This window comes from Oculina patagonica, chromosome 5 (genome assembly GCF_052425735.1).
Source record: "Oculina patagonica isolate OP01 chromosome 5, crgOcupat, whole genome shotgun sequence".
Classification (NCBI taxonomy): Eukaryota; Metazoa; Cnidaria; class Anthozoa; order Scleractinia; family Oculinidae; genus Oculina; species Oculina patagonica.
This window is the reverse complement of record NC_135762.1, coordinates 27,298,523-27,315,761: the sequence shown is the minus strand read 5'-3', so window position 1 is coordinate 27,315,761 and position 17,239 is coordinate 27,298,523. Positions and strand designations below refer to the sequence as shown.

The 17,239-nt window shown below is 37.5% G+C and overlaps 1 protein-coding gene across 3 annotated transcripts; it reads right to left on the bottom strand.

Moving 5' to 3' along the window:
• Window positions 1-218: 218 nt before the first annotated feature.
• On the bottom strand, window positions 219-17,174 carry LOC144654318 (uncharacterized). 3 transcript variants are annotated; one of them, XM_078514424.1, is made up of 6 exons: window positions 17,079-17,174; window positions 9,783-9,868; window positions 5,543-5,723; window positions 4,656-4,907; window positions 4,185-4,388; window positions 219-3,431 (listed from the first exon to the last, which is right to left on the bottom strand). In XM_078514424.1, exons 2-6 carry the CDS (start codon window positions 9,863-9,865, stop codon window positions 1,917-1,919), a joined length of 2,235 nt encoding a protein of 744 aa, XP_078370550.1. In that variant the 5' UTR covers window positions 9,866-9,868; window positions 17,079-17,174; the 3' UTR covers window positions 219-1,916. The 3 variants fall into 3 exon arrangements, with proteins under 3 accessions (XP_078370550.1, XP_078370551.1, XP_078370549.1); XM_078514425.1 differs by lacking the exon at window positions 17,079-17,174 and adding an exon at window positions 13,238-13,790; XM_078514423.1 differs by lacking the exon at window positions 17,079-17,174 and adding an exon at window positions 9,991-10,376.
• Between the last annotated feature and the right edge of the window lie 65 nt (window positions 17,175-17,239).

The window sequence follows — 17,239 nt, the reverse complement described above, 5'->3', positions numbered from 1 at the left end:
CACTCTAACCATAAGGCCACCACTTTCCAGAAAAGGGAATTCCTCTCTCTTCTGTAGAAAGTCATGTGACACCTTGTTAAGTTTTCACCCCTGCTGCCTTAAGTGCCCAAGTACTACTAACCTGTGATATATATTTTCACATAATTTAACCTTGTTTCATTACTTTACTTACGCACATTAGAAGCTTGTAGTCATTAAGAAACCATACAAATGTGACATAAATTGAATCTGAAGGGTTTATTCTCAAACCAGCAACAATGTATGAAAACTCTTCATTAACCACAAACAAAACTTAGAAGTTGATAATTCCAGTATTTTCAAATAATTATTATATATTAATATAAAGTAGTACATCTGTGACCAACTGTAACAAGAGTCTGTAAACAAATCTTGGCTAAGTAGCGCTGTGTTGCATGGATAAACCTGACCAAGTAAATTAACTACCAGAACAAGAACACATCTAGTAATATGAAAGATCATACCCAAAGTGGTACAATAGTCATTTTTTTCAAAGTCTTGTTTTGTGATTTTTTTTTTCGATGACACTTCATGAAAGTACTGCAAGAAGGAACTTTTTGCTAGCATAGCTGAGAAATTTTATCTACATTCAAAAAGAACTTACTGGTATCAGCAGCTTACTACATTATGTACTCCATAAAACTGAAGTGAAAAAGGAACACAACAAATCTAAATAGTTTCAGTGAAATTGAAAATACGAGACATGGTGTGTGCATGTCATGGCAAATGACATGCACAGGCCTGGCTGATCTAAGAAACTTCCTTGATTCCAAACCATTTCTTTGTTTACAAAATTCCTCACTCAAAGCAGTGTTTAATCTTTCTTGGACTTACCGGTAATAGCTGAAATTACGTCAGGAAAACACAAACTTTCGCTATAAAATAGAACTTTTCCTGTGTCAAATTGCAAGCCTCCAGTAATGACTGAGGCAATAGAATGAAATCAATTAAAATGCATTTCAACAAAACAGCAATAATTTTACCTACATGTTATATTTATGCTATGCATTTTATTTTTAATCATATCAGTGTTCTGAAAGACTTTAAGAAAAAAATATTAAAGTCTCGGTCTAAAACAGAGTTGAAATGTTTGAAGAAACACATCAAACTTTTGTTAGCTCAAGTGTAACCATGTAAAAAAAATTAAAATTTTTGGTAATACGAAAATTAAATTGCTTAGAAGGAAGGTGGAGATTGGACCCCTTTCTAGCGAGCTATGTACTGGTAGTTTTCTTTGCGGTTTAATCTCAGATGTAGTTTATCAGAGCTACACAAGTTTGTATGGTTTATGTTATTAAGGTTGTTACATTTTTATTTGAAACTGGCATGATAAATATATTTCTGCAAATTGTCATAATATATTACTGGCTTAATTATCTTTGTCAACTGATTATATTAAATGAAATAAGGAGAATTTTATTTGAATATTTTGATTTTTAAGGATATTACTATTATTATAAACATAAAGAATTCCATTGTTAAACATTGTTTTTTTTACTAATAATAGTAATTATTATGTCAATAACAAAATGGCTAGTTTACTTACATCACAATCTGGCTTTCTGGAAGGGTATGCTCTACATGTACATGTAGATGTCCATTGCGGAAGTTGATCCTCATGGAAAGCTAAAAAACTTGAGGAAAGCCAGATTCCAATGAAGTGTTCTGTCCTTTAGCAATAACAAAAACTTGTAACAAACCATACAACTACAATATACAAGCTACTTATTTTGGCGACCATCATTATCATGGCGTAAGCACATCGATATTTACATGCAGTCCTACATTTCAACTAATGACATGCCCAAGGGCTCCACATGAAAGTCAAGTTCAGACAACCTGTCATGCTGTAAAATTATGATCATGTAAATTTGCTGCCAGGAATTTGCAGTACTAAATCACTGTACCAAGCAGTTTTTATGCTTGTTTTTCCTTTTCTTAGCTGCATCAGCTGTTTTAACAATCTGAGGTGGAGGCTTTTCACAGAATCCATCCTCTGTGTAAGTAATCCTTGGCCGTCTAACAGGTTTTGACTTACTCTTATCCACTGGATTGGCAAAGGGATCTTCCCAAGGTAACTGAGATGATTTTGTTTGAGTACGACCACCTCGTGACTTGCTAGGCTCCTTTGAAGCAGAGCCACTCCTATTAATCATGTGTTCTTTCCTTGCTGACACATATGTACCTGAAGAAGTTCTGATGTGACTGCGCCGTGGAGGAGGCACAGAATTTGGTCTCCACGTCAAACTTTCCAAAGATCTTGACAATGGCCTTGAGTTTTCACCTTCACTGAAGTAACACTTTCTTTCATGGTCCTCTCCATCCATAAAACCATAGTACTTTATTTGCCTTGCTTTTGTTCGATAACCTGAATTTCTGGATGTCCTTGAGCAGTGATCTGATGCATATCCAGAGGCATGTCTGACCTCCTTTACTCTCTCCTTAACCTTAACACGCTTACCAGCCTTGTTTAAATCTCGGCTGGCCGAAGAGGTCTCGGTTCCGTAGTTACTATCCCTGCTCTCAATAGTACCATAATTGCTGTCTTTGGCAGATTCAACATCCACCGGAGTTGCTCGTATAAAGTCAGAGGTACTCCTGTTGTCATACATTTGAGCTCGGAGAGCTCTGTCCAGGTTATCAGCTGCTTGCCTAGCCATAACGACCTCCTGGAAATTCTGACCTCTGTGTAATCTGTCAAAATCAAAACTACCATAATTGCCTCCTTGTACACTCACACTGTCAAATACATCAGTTGAATATCCTGAAGATTCAATGAGACCAAACATAGTCCCAGATATTCCTCCAACTCCAGCAGAAGCATCTTCTCGGCATTGCCTTTCAAAGTTTCCAGCCCTGCGATTGGACAAAATTCCCGAATACCTGCCAACACTGTCACCATCAATACTTGGCTCGTATGGAGCACTCAACCTGCCCGAAGCAGATGGTGTGCTAGATGCCACATAGTCTGATTCCAGTGTTCCAAGATCAGAAGTGCATGATTCTTGAGCATTGTAATGTTTCCCATTTAAATCTGATTGAAAATGCTCATGTCCTTGGTAAACTGCAGGCACACCACGACTGCACTCAGGGGAACAATAAATCTCTCCATTCTTAGGTAGAAACGGCTGTCCTAGAAGTGGTTTGTGGCAGTTGTAACAACAGTAGCAATTGTCTGTTGCATGCCAGTGTTGCCCATTGTGTTCCATTTGACTGGCATCTGGGTCAATTGGCTCACCACAAGCATCACAAAACTCAGCATACATTGACTTGAAACAGTGACAGCAGAATGGGTTTCCTTCTTTCATAATGTAGCGCATTCCACCAAGGGGACAGTCACATTCAAAACAACAGAAATGGCTTACATGCCAGCATCGGTCTTCAGCATCTGTGCATTGCTCAGCAAAAATTATCTGGTGAAATGAAATCAAAAAAACAATGCTTGATATTAACACTTAATTGCATGCAGCACATTTACCGTGTGTCTTAAGGTGTCTTATCACAATGGACAGTTCTTCCTGCCTGGCATTAAAGTGGTCACTGTATGCTTCAGAAGTAAGAGTACCCAGTAAGTCCTACTGTACATGTACAACTGGACAAGTCATCTTGACTTTGCCATAAATTCTGGACAGTTACAACTACAGTCCGACCTCTATTAAGCAGCCACCTATTAAGCAGCCACTTACCAAAGTCCAGATTTCTTTGTCAGTAAACCGCTATATTTGATACCTCTATTCAATGGCCACCTCTATTAAGCATCCGCGGCCACCTCTATTAAGCATCCCGGCCACCTTTTGCTGTTGCAAGTGTATTATTTATATGGTTTTTTACCTCCATTAAGCGGCCAGCAAATTATCTTTCCAAGCGAAATGGTGACAGATGATATAAAGTGATAACTGATAATATACTAACTGTTGGTGCAAAAAGGCTGAAGGAACTTGTCAACGATCTTTTGCATATTTTTCTGTATTTTTTTTAAAGCATTTTGCCATATAGAGGCTATAAAATCCATGTTTACTGCCATTCCTATCCAATTTATATTGTACCTCTATTAAGCGGCCAACCTCTATTAAGCAGCCACTTTTCAAAGTCTCGAGGGTGGCCGCTTAATAGAGGTAGGACTGTATAACAAGTTGTCAAACTTTCAAAAAATAAATGTATCATACCTCATCACATGCAGCACATCTGGGTCTCAATGTTTCTGCATGGTGCCTTCCACAGAAAATCCTTCCATCTTTGTAGCAGTAAATCAAATCCACCAGCAGCTCTTTGCAAACACAACATACAAAGCAAGAAGCATGCCAACTGGAGTTCTGACCAGCTCGTGGAGCAAACACTGCCATGGATCCTGGGCAGACACGATCCCCACACTACCAGAAAGAGAAACAGGTATCTAAACATTAAACTTCTGCAATGGAAATGTTACTTTTTGCTGGAATTATTACTGACGTTGTTGGAAGCCTGCTCATGCTAAACCAACCAAATCTTGTGGCTTGATCTCTTGTCAAATGTGCTTGAGAAGAGTTTTCTCGGATTGAAATCACCTACACCCTACTTTGGTCAGCTTTGAAGCATTCCCACAAAAAAAGATCGAAAACCCCTGAATCATTAACAGAAAACACACAAGAAAGACCCACCTCTCTACAACCATAACCTTCAGAGACATCAGGAATCTGCTTCACCACTCCTCTGTCTAAAGCATCTCTTTTTCTCAATGCCACAAAGATTCTTAACTCTCTTTTCTCTTCGTCTGTCAGGCCATTACAGAATCTTGCCTCGCTATCATACGGTGGAAGTTGTACAATGATTTGCTTGTTACGGTGTCTTTCTCCAATGCTGTCAATATAAGGAACCTTTTCTTCTGGGAGGGAACTCATGTAGGCGTGAACCTAAAATTGTAGGAAATATAAGCATTTGTATAAATCCTGATAACCCTTAGAAACAGACAAAAAGGCTTTAACTCTATTTAACACAAGTTCCCTAGAGATAGGAAAGACCAACAACTGAATCTATAATCCAAACCAGCGTGCAAACCACAATTAGCTATATATTTTAATTCCAACCAGAAATAAATTACCCAGAAGCTTAATAATAGGTCCTGCTGAAAAAAACTGCCATGAACTAAACTACGGTATGCAACAACTACAATAATTAATATGTACCTACAGCGAACACGTACTGTATTAAATCAATCAGCAACAACTTGTAGTACTTGAAAGTCTATCTTATAAAGAAAGGAAAGCTCAAATAACCCTCCAAAGCCCTCTTGAATAAAAGGTGATAATTGGGAATTGTTCCAAATTTTTAAGTTTATAATAACAAAAGTTAAAATGATACTTTTACAATCCTCACGTACATGACTTCCCATTAGTATCTGGTTTAAATGTTAATCTTAAATGCAATCCTTTAACCTCAGAACCACAAAAAGCAATGTGAATACCAATTTCTTTTCAATATATATTGAAAGAAAATGTGACTTTATGACAAAAGCAAAATAATTTTTAATTATCATCTGTGTACTCACCTGCTCAGCATTAAGGCCAGGAGGAACCCATGCATATTCATCTAGTGCACAACCGCTGTCGTCATCGCTAGGAAAGCCAGAATAGTTTGCATCTCCTAGATATACACTGCATCCTTCCCTGGCATCATCTTCAATGATGTTGTGGTCTTCTCTGGGACACTTGCAGTGCTGACAAATTTTCCTGCAGTACCAAAAGTTTATGACAGCCAATCAGTATTAAAAGAAACAAGACAGGAGACAAATTTGAATAATAGAAGTTACCCTCATTTAAATATACTGCTGTCTGATTGGATTTTGGTTTCAAAATAATAAATTTTGAATTGAATACACCAGCCAAACAGGTTTTGCAATGAGCCCAGAAACCCCCTAAAAAGAAAAAAAAATTGTCCTTGGGTCAGCAAAGAGCAAATGAGATAAGTAAGTAAGTTTTGATTTAACGAGGATAGCAATACTAGCAAACCTGTGGCCCTCGACAAAGATTATTGTTGTTCCTTTAACGCTACCTCTAAATCTTAGCCTTCTGCTTATTAAAACCTAATTACAGCTTTATGGAACTCAGCATGAAATATTTTCAGCTTTCTGTAAGGTACAGTGTTAAATGTTCCTTTTAGAATAAAAGCAGTATAATGAATACAGGACAGAACAAAAACTAAATTATCTACACATGTCTGTTTAGTGTCAAGTAATTGCTTTGCATCTGAAAAATCCCTGCATCAACAAAACTTTGTGTAAAATGACTTAAAAACAGAAAAAATGTTCTCACATGAATCATGAAATTGTAAATATCTAATAAAACAGACTGCAAAGTCTCTATAAGTGCACAGAGATCAGTTCTATTTTTGCCAAGTTTTTTACCAGAATTAACCTAATGCAAAACATCTGTTTTCAACTGATTAGCTTCCAAATAGGAAATATGCTGAATTGATAAAGTCAACAAGCCAGGGCAAGCCCAAGGAATACCTAAATTATAGCACAGCAAGACATAAAATATTATCTTGTATAGCCTTGTTGTGCTTGGTATGATGTATGAAAAGCCACCAGAGGCCGATAATTTACTACTTGTAACAAAACAATACTTGATCTTAAACATCATTTTGTTTGTAGCTTAACCTCTACGTTCGTTTTGTTTCTATGATCAGTTGTTTCATTGTTGCATGGTCTGGCCGAGGTTAATCAGTGGCACGTTTTCAAATCTTGAAGTGTGCCAAAAATAAACCCACCCATCAATACTACTATTTTACAAAATTTAAAACACACAAGATTAAAATTATGCAGTTTAGTAGGAAGACTACAAGGGTAATTGCTCTCTATGCTTAAAGCATGAATATTGAATAATCTTTTAGTCTGTTGTAAATTTACATAAAGGCTGAGAGAGGAAAGAACATTTTTAAAAAGTCAAGGTTTTTTTTTACAGTAGTGATAATATTATTCTACACCAGCCAATAAAACAGTGGGTTATGTTACATACAAAAAATAATCAATACCTAAATTACTAAAAAGGATAAAGGAATATATAGCTGATTTCATAGAAAGAAATTTAGTTTTGTTCTTCAAAACAATACAGCCCGGTAATTGATCTAAAATAAAAGAGTTTTTATGGCCATGGAAATACAACAGATGTCTCGCACATCAGACAAAAACAGAACCCAAACGACACCAATTTATTCAGCTTGACAGTGTCCTCTGCTTTTAAAAACTTGAGAGTTGTCAATATTTTGCTTATCCTTTGAAATAAGCTGTGTTTAAAATAAACATTCTCAAAAGATCAGTTACTTAAAGCAAAGCCGATTTTGAGAAAAAAACGCTAAGTCAAAACGCAAAACCGATTTGGAGATTTCATTTAATTCTCTAAAAGGTTCAACACGTTTGAAGATTATTGTTACAGCTTTTTATATTTTACACTCTGTTTAATAGGGAGACCACACACCTAGCAACAAAAGCTGTAAAGAAACCTTCCTTCGGATTTGTTCTCTTAATTCAGTAAATCATTTTATTAAAATCGTTGTACTAATTCTATTGAAGATGTTAAAACTAAAACTGCAAATAACTAAAAATTCATTAACTCTGTCATGTCGACAGCTCTTCTTATAATACGCTTATTTCTATTTGTGAAGATCTTTCAATGAAATGGGTTTGTGGGATAAAATAGGATTTTGTTCATTGTCTATGAAGGCTTCAGTAGTATATAAAACGGTTTTATATGCTATTCGAAATCGACTGCGGTTTTGCCTTAGGCAATCGATAAAACAATGTAGTCGTAAAAATGTAAATTTTAATTCAATTCAACTAAACAATTTCTGAGTAACAACAGTTTTTATTGATTTTGTACGAAAAGGAATATTGTCACCTTAAGAAAATTTTGCACTTGAATGAAAAGGAGTCAGAGATTTTTAAAATAATAATTACATTTTAAACACTGGTTATTTATCTGGATGTCTTTTACAAGAAGAAAGACTTCGAAATTACGCGAGATATCAATAATTACAACAAAAACCGTGTGCTACAAATAAACTTCCACTCGCAATGAAAGTGAAAAAATCTGCGTGTTTTTCGCCGCAATAATTTCCACCCCAAAAATGCGAGGATAGTAATTTTCAGAATCGCGAGAATTTGCCACTGCTATTAGGCGGGTCAAACATGTTGCCCGTGATACGATTCTCACAGGGAAAACGATACCCGTATTTGTTTTATCCGACATATTCCTTCAACTGTAGATCCGAGAATAAACAGATTAAAAAACATACAATCGTCAGTTAAGGAACATGGCGTAGATAAGGGGAAAAAGTCACCAAAACAGCTTCCATCCATGTGTGTGAGCGACATTTTTTCTAAATAAAAATGTCGGTTCTAAGAGACAGCGGGGATAAGAATTCTTTGTGAGTAAAGGAAGCGCTGGCGTGCTGATCTGTTTTCGGAACGGCGACTGTACGCGGAAAATCTTTCAGTTTTACAGCCCGATATTTTTAATTCTGTGACGCCGCACACGCATCTTATAGACATGATAAAAATGGCGGCATATACAGAGAAAAAGAAGCGACCGTGACTAGAACTCCGCCGCTTGGATAAGCCGCGCGCTCTCTCGCAAGGATAACTGTGTATTACGAATGGTATTTCTCAATGGCAGCAGTTTCCGGGCGAGGAAGTACTAGATGAAATTCAAGGCTCATTAAGAGCATATTCACTTGTGTTTATAAGCCAAGTGTTTAACTCCGTCAACGCAACAAAAGAGTATCTCACACGTAGATTTAAAACCTCGCTGCATGATAAGTTTAACACTTTCTTGGGTATTTTGAATTCATGTATGCCACACGTCAAACAAGTTCAAAATACTCAAAGTTCCCACCCGTCTTATCTGCAAATGACAGTTTGGTTCACCGCTAACCTCCTTCCGAGTACTTTAGAATTCGGAAAATGGGGGAACCCTCATCCGCGAGGCTTTAGAAAGCTCTGTTGTGTCTACAAAACAGCGAGCTTAATTAAGAAAACATCTTTATTTCTAAACAATTCTTCCGCTCCGCGTAAGTTTTAACATGAACTCGATCCACAAAGTGAGTGGGTACACGACCACTGTGACGGATCACTGATCAAACGATACTAAACAAACAAGCACGAGTGTTTCAAGGAGCGACACACCACCGTACAAAAAGCCTCTTGCTTGCTTATAAACTTTGAAATCAATCCGCACCTTCCGTACACACAACTCCGGTTGAAAGAAACACTACTAATATATGCGCGCAAGAACCGAAGTCTTTTCGAAGCCAATTACGACAATCAAAAGCCTAAGAGGCCGTAAAATTAGGTCAACCATTGTTAATGTTGATTTCACCAACACGAACTCTGTCAACTCTTTCAGTTTCTTTTCGTGAACGCCGAATAAATTAGAACGTGGGCACTGCGAGGAAATGCAAGAAACTATATATCTTTCACGTTGACCCTTGCTACGGACGTACGGTATCTCAAATACCTATCTAATCTTTTGGACAAAGCCACACGTTGAAGCCTTCTGGTGGCGTCCCAATTCTCGATACACAAAATTCCAAAGCACAATTATCCCGTAGGCAAATGCCTGTTTCACCTTAGGGCATGCAACAAGTAGTTCTCTTTGGAAATCTGTGTTGTATTGCGTGTCGCTGGATAGCCATATGTACTATATTCACGCTGGGAACAAAACAACTCCCCAGTCGTTGTGCTCTTGATTCAAAACCTGTTGCTTACTGAAGAGAAACAATCCAACACTTACCGCCAATAATGCGCAGAAAACCCTGGACACAGTTCGCCACAGTTGTTACAGGTTTTGCCACTCTCCTCATCATGGGCCACCATACTCTGTTGAAAGTCATAAGGAAATTCCGTCAGTGTTTTGAGCCTCACTCAGACCCCTCATGTTTCGTTTTCGATAGATACACAAGTCCAAACAAGCTTTCGCTTGCACTGAAATCTTCCCTTACCGACGAAATGATTGTCTTCTTCATCGCGCCTAAACCCCGCTCACTCAAACTACTACGCTACAACTTTGAGTCTCGTCCAGAAAGCTTAAATTACCCTTCACTTGTGACATAGAGGATCAACGGTTTATAAAACGCTCGACGACAACTAGGCTTATAGGAAACGTGCAAGTGTGCTGCTGAACAAGGTAAAATCAATACAATCTTTTCTAGCAGTTGATTGACACTGTTCTGTGGTAATTAATGCGTAATCCAATCAGATTCGCCGTGCGCATTCCTGAGTGTCAACACACTTTTCTCTCCACAAGTAACCGCTCTTTGATTTCTCAAGAGCCGTGGAAAAATCCTGGGATGCTATGCTTCAGTCCCCCCATCCCGGGAAGGAAATGCCTGTCTGCAAGTTCTAGCTTCTGAAGTCATTTACGCCTGCGAGCAAAGGAAGTCGAGCAAAGAACGAGCTTTTCTTTTTATATGCGCCAGAAACACAATGCCGAGATATTAACCAATCGGAGTCGTTTATCCTGCCATTATGAGTTAATACTCAAGAAAACAAATGATAACCTTTTGAAAACGAACGGTAATGAACAACGTTTGTATACTTAGAAACAGCGGTAAACATGGCTCAATAAACTATGATACACTGCATGCTCTGAGCAGCGTGCGTTCAATAATATGCCACCCGCTAGTGTGGTGATTTTGAAAAGTAATACACGGCTAATCACACCACCTCGACCCAGCTGGGAAGCCGACGAAAAAGAAAGACAAAGATTTGAAATATAAACACTTTACACACGTGTGGACTGAAGGGAATGCACCTGGAAATCTTAGAAAGAGATAAAATGAAATACCTAAGCTTGCTCGCGGCGACCTTTCGATTTTTAATTCAACATTTAGTTCATAATTGTAAAGTTGATGAAAAATGGTCTTGAACAGAACTGATTGGCTCTTGAGGTAATTAGCTACATAGTACGGAAACACTGACGTCGATTGAACATTGCAATGCTTCACGGAACAATGACGCAATATTTTTCGATATACCACTACTGAATGTATATATTATTCAAATCATTTGTTATGATCTGCGCTTGTAACGTATAAAGACACAACATGAAAGAACAACGTTATCAGTTCAACGTTCGTTTTCGCTTTGCCGATAATTCGTTGCCGCTAGATTCAGAAAACTCTCGGCACCGCACAGCACTAATCAGTTGGTGATATAAGTCATCGCCCACTGAGCAGAATTCTGCAATTAATTACACAGGTCATTTAGCCCTCGGCGTGTAACACCTCCATATTACCAAATACAAAGAAACACACCTCGTAAGAAAAATAGCATCATTTGTTAGTAACACAATGCCTCTCTAATGTTTAGTTTTGTCTGTTATGAAAAGGCTGTTGGACACTGATTTTAATTCACCAAGGTCAGACGATATTTATTGGCTTCGTCGCCAGTGGATGAACAAGTTTACTCGTGAATCGCGCGCTGTGAATTGCAAGTGATTTAGAAATAGATCATAGAAATGGAAATTTCTTTCATGCTGAAAGAAGCCGATAGTGCGTGGGCAGAAGAAGTGAGCTTTCTTTAAAAGTGTGATAACGCTGTTTTGGGCGGCTCAATAAGGTCACATAATGAAGCCTCAAACTAATCCCTGAATCGATGTAACAAGAAAGAATGGACTTCAAAAAAAAAAAAAAAAAAAAAAAACGCAAAGTGAAAAGTTCAAGGAAGTTTTCTGCGTGTTTATATTTTTCCTGTAGTGTTTTTCGCCGCTCTCTTAGACCAAGAGAAAAGGGATGATCTTGCAAAACTGAATGAAACAGAGTCACGAAGAGAGGATCTCTGTAGCCATATAACCCTGTACCTAATAGACAGGAGTCTTCTTTAATTGAAACAAATTGCAAATATCGTAACTAGATTAACAGAAATGAAGCTTCTAGATGATAATTTGTGAGGCTGCAATGCTGTGATATCCTCCTTATTCTCACGAACCATTAAGACCCATTAATTTAGTTGATCGATGGGGGTTGTAATGAAAGCAGATAGGAGAGTGTCACCAAAATGGCTTGACCTGTAGTCCCTTTTGAATCAAGGCCTGCTCAAGTAGCGCCCGTGCGTCGCCGCTTTCGAGCCACGTATTTGGCAAAGTTGGTCGGGGAGCTGGAGAGGCTTTAGCCTTTCCCCCCCCCCCCCCCAGAATTTCCTGAAAATAGACATACTAAGAGAAGATTCTTTAACCCCCCCCCCCCCCACTTGAATGAAAGGAATAAAAGAAAAATGAAAGAAAAAATGAAAGCTATTAGATGAAATAAACTTCTTTTCCCACTGTGAAAGCTGCTGCATGCAGTGGTGTATCATGGAGCTACGTGATCAAGATCTATTTTCTCTTCTAAAAAACAGTACAATTTCAACATCTATGTTATAAGAAAACAGCAGCTAATCACAGATGAACTGACAGGACCCCACGCGCAGTGTTCTAGTCCTGAAGTCAGTAGTGTTGTGATTAACACTGATACTAGAATAGAGAATTTCTATGTTGCTGAATCACTTGCCGGCTAGCTCAGTTAGTAGGGCAGTTGAGTTTTTGTACTGATCGAACCTCGGTTTGACTTCTTTCTGGGCTGCTCCAGTCCTACGCAGTTGCTTTAGTTACGTCACAATAGTCAACGTACTGCTTTATAAATGCTACTGCCTGTGAGGAGGTTATAAGAGTAAAAATATAGTCGGTATTATTTGTGGGCAATTTCTCATTAATATGTCCTTTCATTTCACCGCTTCACGAAACCGTCTGTATAATCTGACTTTTAGTATCACGAAACCGCGTGCTTTCAGCTTGCAGTAACCGTGGAACATTTTGATGAAAACGCAGCGCTTCGTTGGCAAATTAACTGTGCTCCAAGAGAGTATAGCTTCTTAATCATCCGAGTTAAAAAACTAATGTGCATTTCTCGCGAGTGTTTTAGTAATTCCGAATTTTGGCTTTTGAACAAGAAAGTTAAATTAACTTGGTTTAACCGCAGTTCTCCATATGTTGCCGCAAGTTATTTATGTACTCGGTAAATTTTCAATGTCTTTTAACTTTCTAGACGGCCTCGCCGACTAAGAGGTTTGTTTGCAAAGCAAGGTTAAAGTTAAATTAAATTTGAAAGAAGTTTGTCATGTTTAAAGAAGGAATATGCCAAAGTATTAATATCGATAAAATTTTACACTCACCGACCCCTTAAGGACTCCTTATGGTTAATGCAAACTTACTTTTTGGGAACTAACGACTCTTCAGTTTTTCTCGTAGCTTCGATCCAGATGGAATGTGTTCGTGATGATAGCTAGTATCCACCAGAAGCTCTGAACGACTTGACTTAATGATGGTTAAAATTTAATGTCGACAAGAAAGAAAGCGACGAAAAACAAAAGAGGCTGGTGCGTGCACCTGCTGTAATGCGATACACAGCGAGACAGACAGACTGTGTTTTGAATGTAATTCATCCCAATTCTCTAGTCCTTTCTCTTAGCTTTTGTCTGACGAACAGTAGGCATTGTCGACGCAACACGCTAAATGGAAATGGGGACGCCGCGAAAATTGCTGTCACCGTTTTGGTTCTTTCGCTTACTGGCTATTTTCTGGGTATCTCAATATTGACTGTGCCATGGCGGCACCTTGGGAGCATTGATCTTTATTTTATGATTTAACTTGCAGGAAATTTGTTCCACAGTAAATCTTCCTTTCGGTTCTTTTTCGTCTGAAAATATAAGTTTCGCATGTCGGTGTCTGCGAGCTAATTGGCGCCATCATTTATCACGTGAATGTTTGTAATTACCGGCTTTTTATTTTTATGCAAAGTCTTTGCACAGTGGAGAATTTTAATGGCGAAAAAAAAAAACAGTTGATTTTTTTCCAAAAACTTGGTTCATGGGAATTTCACAATTTTTACCTAATACGTGTATTTTTCTCATTTAAAAGCTATCTTTTGAAAATGTATATAAAAGTTTTAAGGAATTTCATTTTTTTTTTCTCCTCCTCTCTCCTTGTCTTTCCATTGGCTCTTTCTTTATTAATAAACCACGTTTTAAAAATATCGGCTTTATATGTTTATTGCATTTTATGTAGACTTTCTTTAATTTTACAGACATCGCCGAAAACATATGGAAATAAACCTTTATAGCCAAAAAGCGGATAAACTCCAACATTGGCAGTTTCATAGGATTTATCTTCATAATTACACCCGACTTCCTTCTGCGCTTGATAACTGTTTTTTATTCTTAAACCTCTTCGAAAAATGATCCTGTTGACAACATTTTTTTCCTGTCGTAACGGTACCAAATTTTGCGCGGTCTTTGTTCATCAATTTTGGATCGTACTGATGCTAAAATTCTTTATCCATTGATCTAACTTGGTCAGTTAAGACAGTTCCTGCTAAGTTAGCAACATTTCTATTGGGCCAGCGAAAATATTGCCGGATTGATAAAGATGGAAATAATAAATAGCATGCTCTTTCCAACAGATGGTCGCTGAACCTAAGATAATTGCAAAAAAGTCGATAGAACCCGGGCGGCATAGATAACTATTAGCCAGTGGACGCCTTTTGCAGGCAGTCGATCTACCTCACGCAACTCAGTAATGCAAGATCTGCTGCAAGGTGGCCGTAATAACCGGTATGAGGGGTACAGTAAAGAAAAGAAACAAATAAACAACAAGAACAAAACAGCATTACAAACACTTTCAAACAGGTTTGTCTAAACAAGTGGTTTCTTCGATAAAAACATACAGAATTTCGTTTTGATTTTTTCTCCGCAAAATCATCATGTTAAATGAAACAAAATAGTCTGTTTCAGTTCCTTTTCATAAAGTTTATACCAAAAATCGAAATAAATTTATATATTGCTCGAGGTGCCATTAACTGAATTCCAGTATAAATGGTAAGATGCAAATCCCCCCGTGGATACTTAAACAGGGTACAAACTGCATCGAAACTGCAAGTCTGAACGAAACTAATGTTATCGAAAGCCAATGATTTTGCAAAAAAAATTCTCGTAAACGACAGAATTAGAAAGTCAAAATGAAATTCCTTTTCGGGGAGCTCAAATTTTTAAAGTTTTCTGACCATTTTAACCAATTTCGTCCTTTATAACGGCACGTTTTCTGAAGTAATTTGTTAATGTCTGATTTAAATTTAATCTTAACGTCCAGGTCACTAGAACGCATGCTTTTCCAGTGTCCCTCTTAAGTGCTTATGAGGCGAAAAACATTGCAGACGTATTCAGAAAAATTGAGTTTCCACGTTATTTTGTCGAATATTTGTTTTTATGCATTCACCTGTTTTGGTAATAACAATTATCAATTACAATGCTACCTAAGTAACGGAAAGAAAGCGCAATTTTTCAGTGGTGTTACCTCGGGTTATATCTTGATGGGTTTTAATTATTTTCTGCAAATGAATGGCCAATTTCAATGCCTTGTTAAAGTAAACGGAAGAATCTCGGAGTCATGTATTACCTCCTTTAGCCAAAAACTTGCCACGATCTTGGGTTTTCCAGAAAAAAATATAATCCTTTTAGGTTATCAGTTTAAAATCCTCTCACTGAACTTAAAATAGCTGTTCCAGAAGGAGTTAGAATCTTTTTATACGGTTATTATGTACAAAGCCCTCCAACTGAGCTATAAAACTGAAAAGTGTTGAAATTAAGTCGGATAAATTAATAATATTTTGTTTGCGCAATAAAATATGCACATATCATGCATCGTGATAATAATAATATACAGATATACCTTCGGATAAGTCCCGTAAAAGACTGAGCGTGCGATACGGATAAAGGTAGAATCTTTATAAGATCCATGAATTTGTTTTGATCTCTTAAATAATTCAAAAGAAGACTAATTTTCTTACGTTTTCTTGATATCTATAGTGTGCAAAGTGTGATTATTAAAACGCCGCGTTTGAGATGAAAATTATCGGATTATAAGGCGTTTGGTTCGGCGGCTAATTGTCTATAAATCCCTAATTCAGTCTTTGAAGAAAAAAGAAAACCACTAAAATTGCCGCTTCTATGGCGGATCGAAGGAGATCTATTTCGTTATCTGTTTTTCACACGGCAGGGGTGTACACGGACTTATACGTGGTTAAGCCATATAAAATCACTTTTTTCATCGCTTCTTATTTCAGCGTTCCGTCGACTTTTTATGCTGAACCAAGTCGAGTAGTAATGGACTAGCAACTCTGTGTCCCCAATACTGAAGGAACAGAATTTAACTCTCAAGTATTTACTTTTAAGTTATGCATTGTCATTACGCAAGCACTTGATTCAAGGGCCAGTTTATCAGAGCTGTATTGGCACAATGAATAGAAAAAAGTGCTTAGTTGAAGTTTCGAAAGCTCATTGTTTTTTAATAGTTCGAATTAATGTTTCCACTAGCGCGAACTGACACGCTCTGCTAGCTCTGCATGTAAAATTTCTCACGCCATACGAAATGAATATTATTTAAATTTGTGGTTGCCATAAAAACCGCTTTTTTATCTTGATTGGCGAAGCACGAGGTTGCTTTGTTAGTAAACTATCTTTATTCAATACCCTTAGTAATCTCTAAATGTCTCTTTTTGAAGCTGTCTCTTTTAGCGTTGATTGTAACCTTATAGTTACACTCAACGTGATACTACGTTTACCCCTTTTAACCCAAGAACAAAAAAAGAATGAAACCGATTCACCCATGCGAGCCATGTGTGTTTTGCCCATTCTTTTGATTATTGAATCATTGACAAAGAATTTTAGATTGCTTTGCCTCAAGCGCACTTACCGTTCATTTGTCATTTCTCACGTCAAACGCTCATAAAAAACACGAACATTGAAAACAAAAAATCCGCCAACTTACCTTCCTATTTTACATTTAAAACTGTTTATACCGATGTCCATTCTTGATTTTAAACTATACTGCTGATTAAAGTTTCGGTGCAAAAGCCAGCATAAATCGCGTTGCGATATTTGTTTAACTGAGTTCCAAGTAACAGTACAATACAATTGCTAGTGTAGCGTTTCAGAAAAATTTCCCCGTCGAGTTAAAGTAATCTGAAAGTCTTTGAGTTCAATAGAAGTAGTTTCTTACCTTAGTTGATAGACGTTTTAGGAAAAAAGTTCTCACGGCGAGGAGAGTACTGTTTTCTCTCTGCCTTTGTGACTTCACCTAGCTACAATGAGCTTGCTACCTGACTAGCAACGCGCCTCATTGGATAAAACAAGAAAATTAATCTTTGAGGTTTAGGGCAT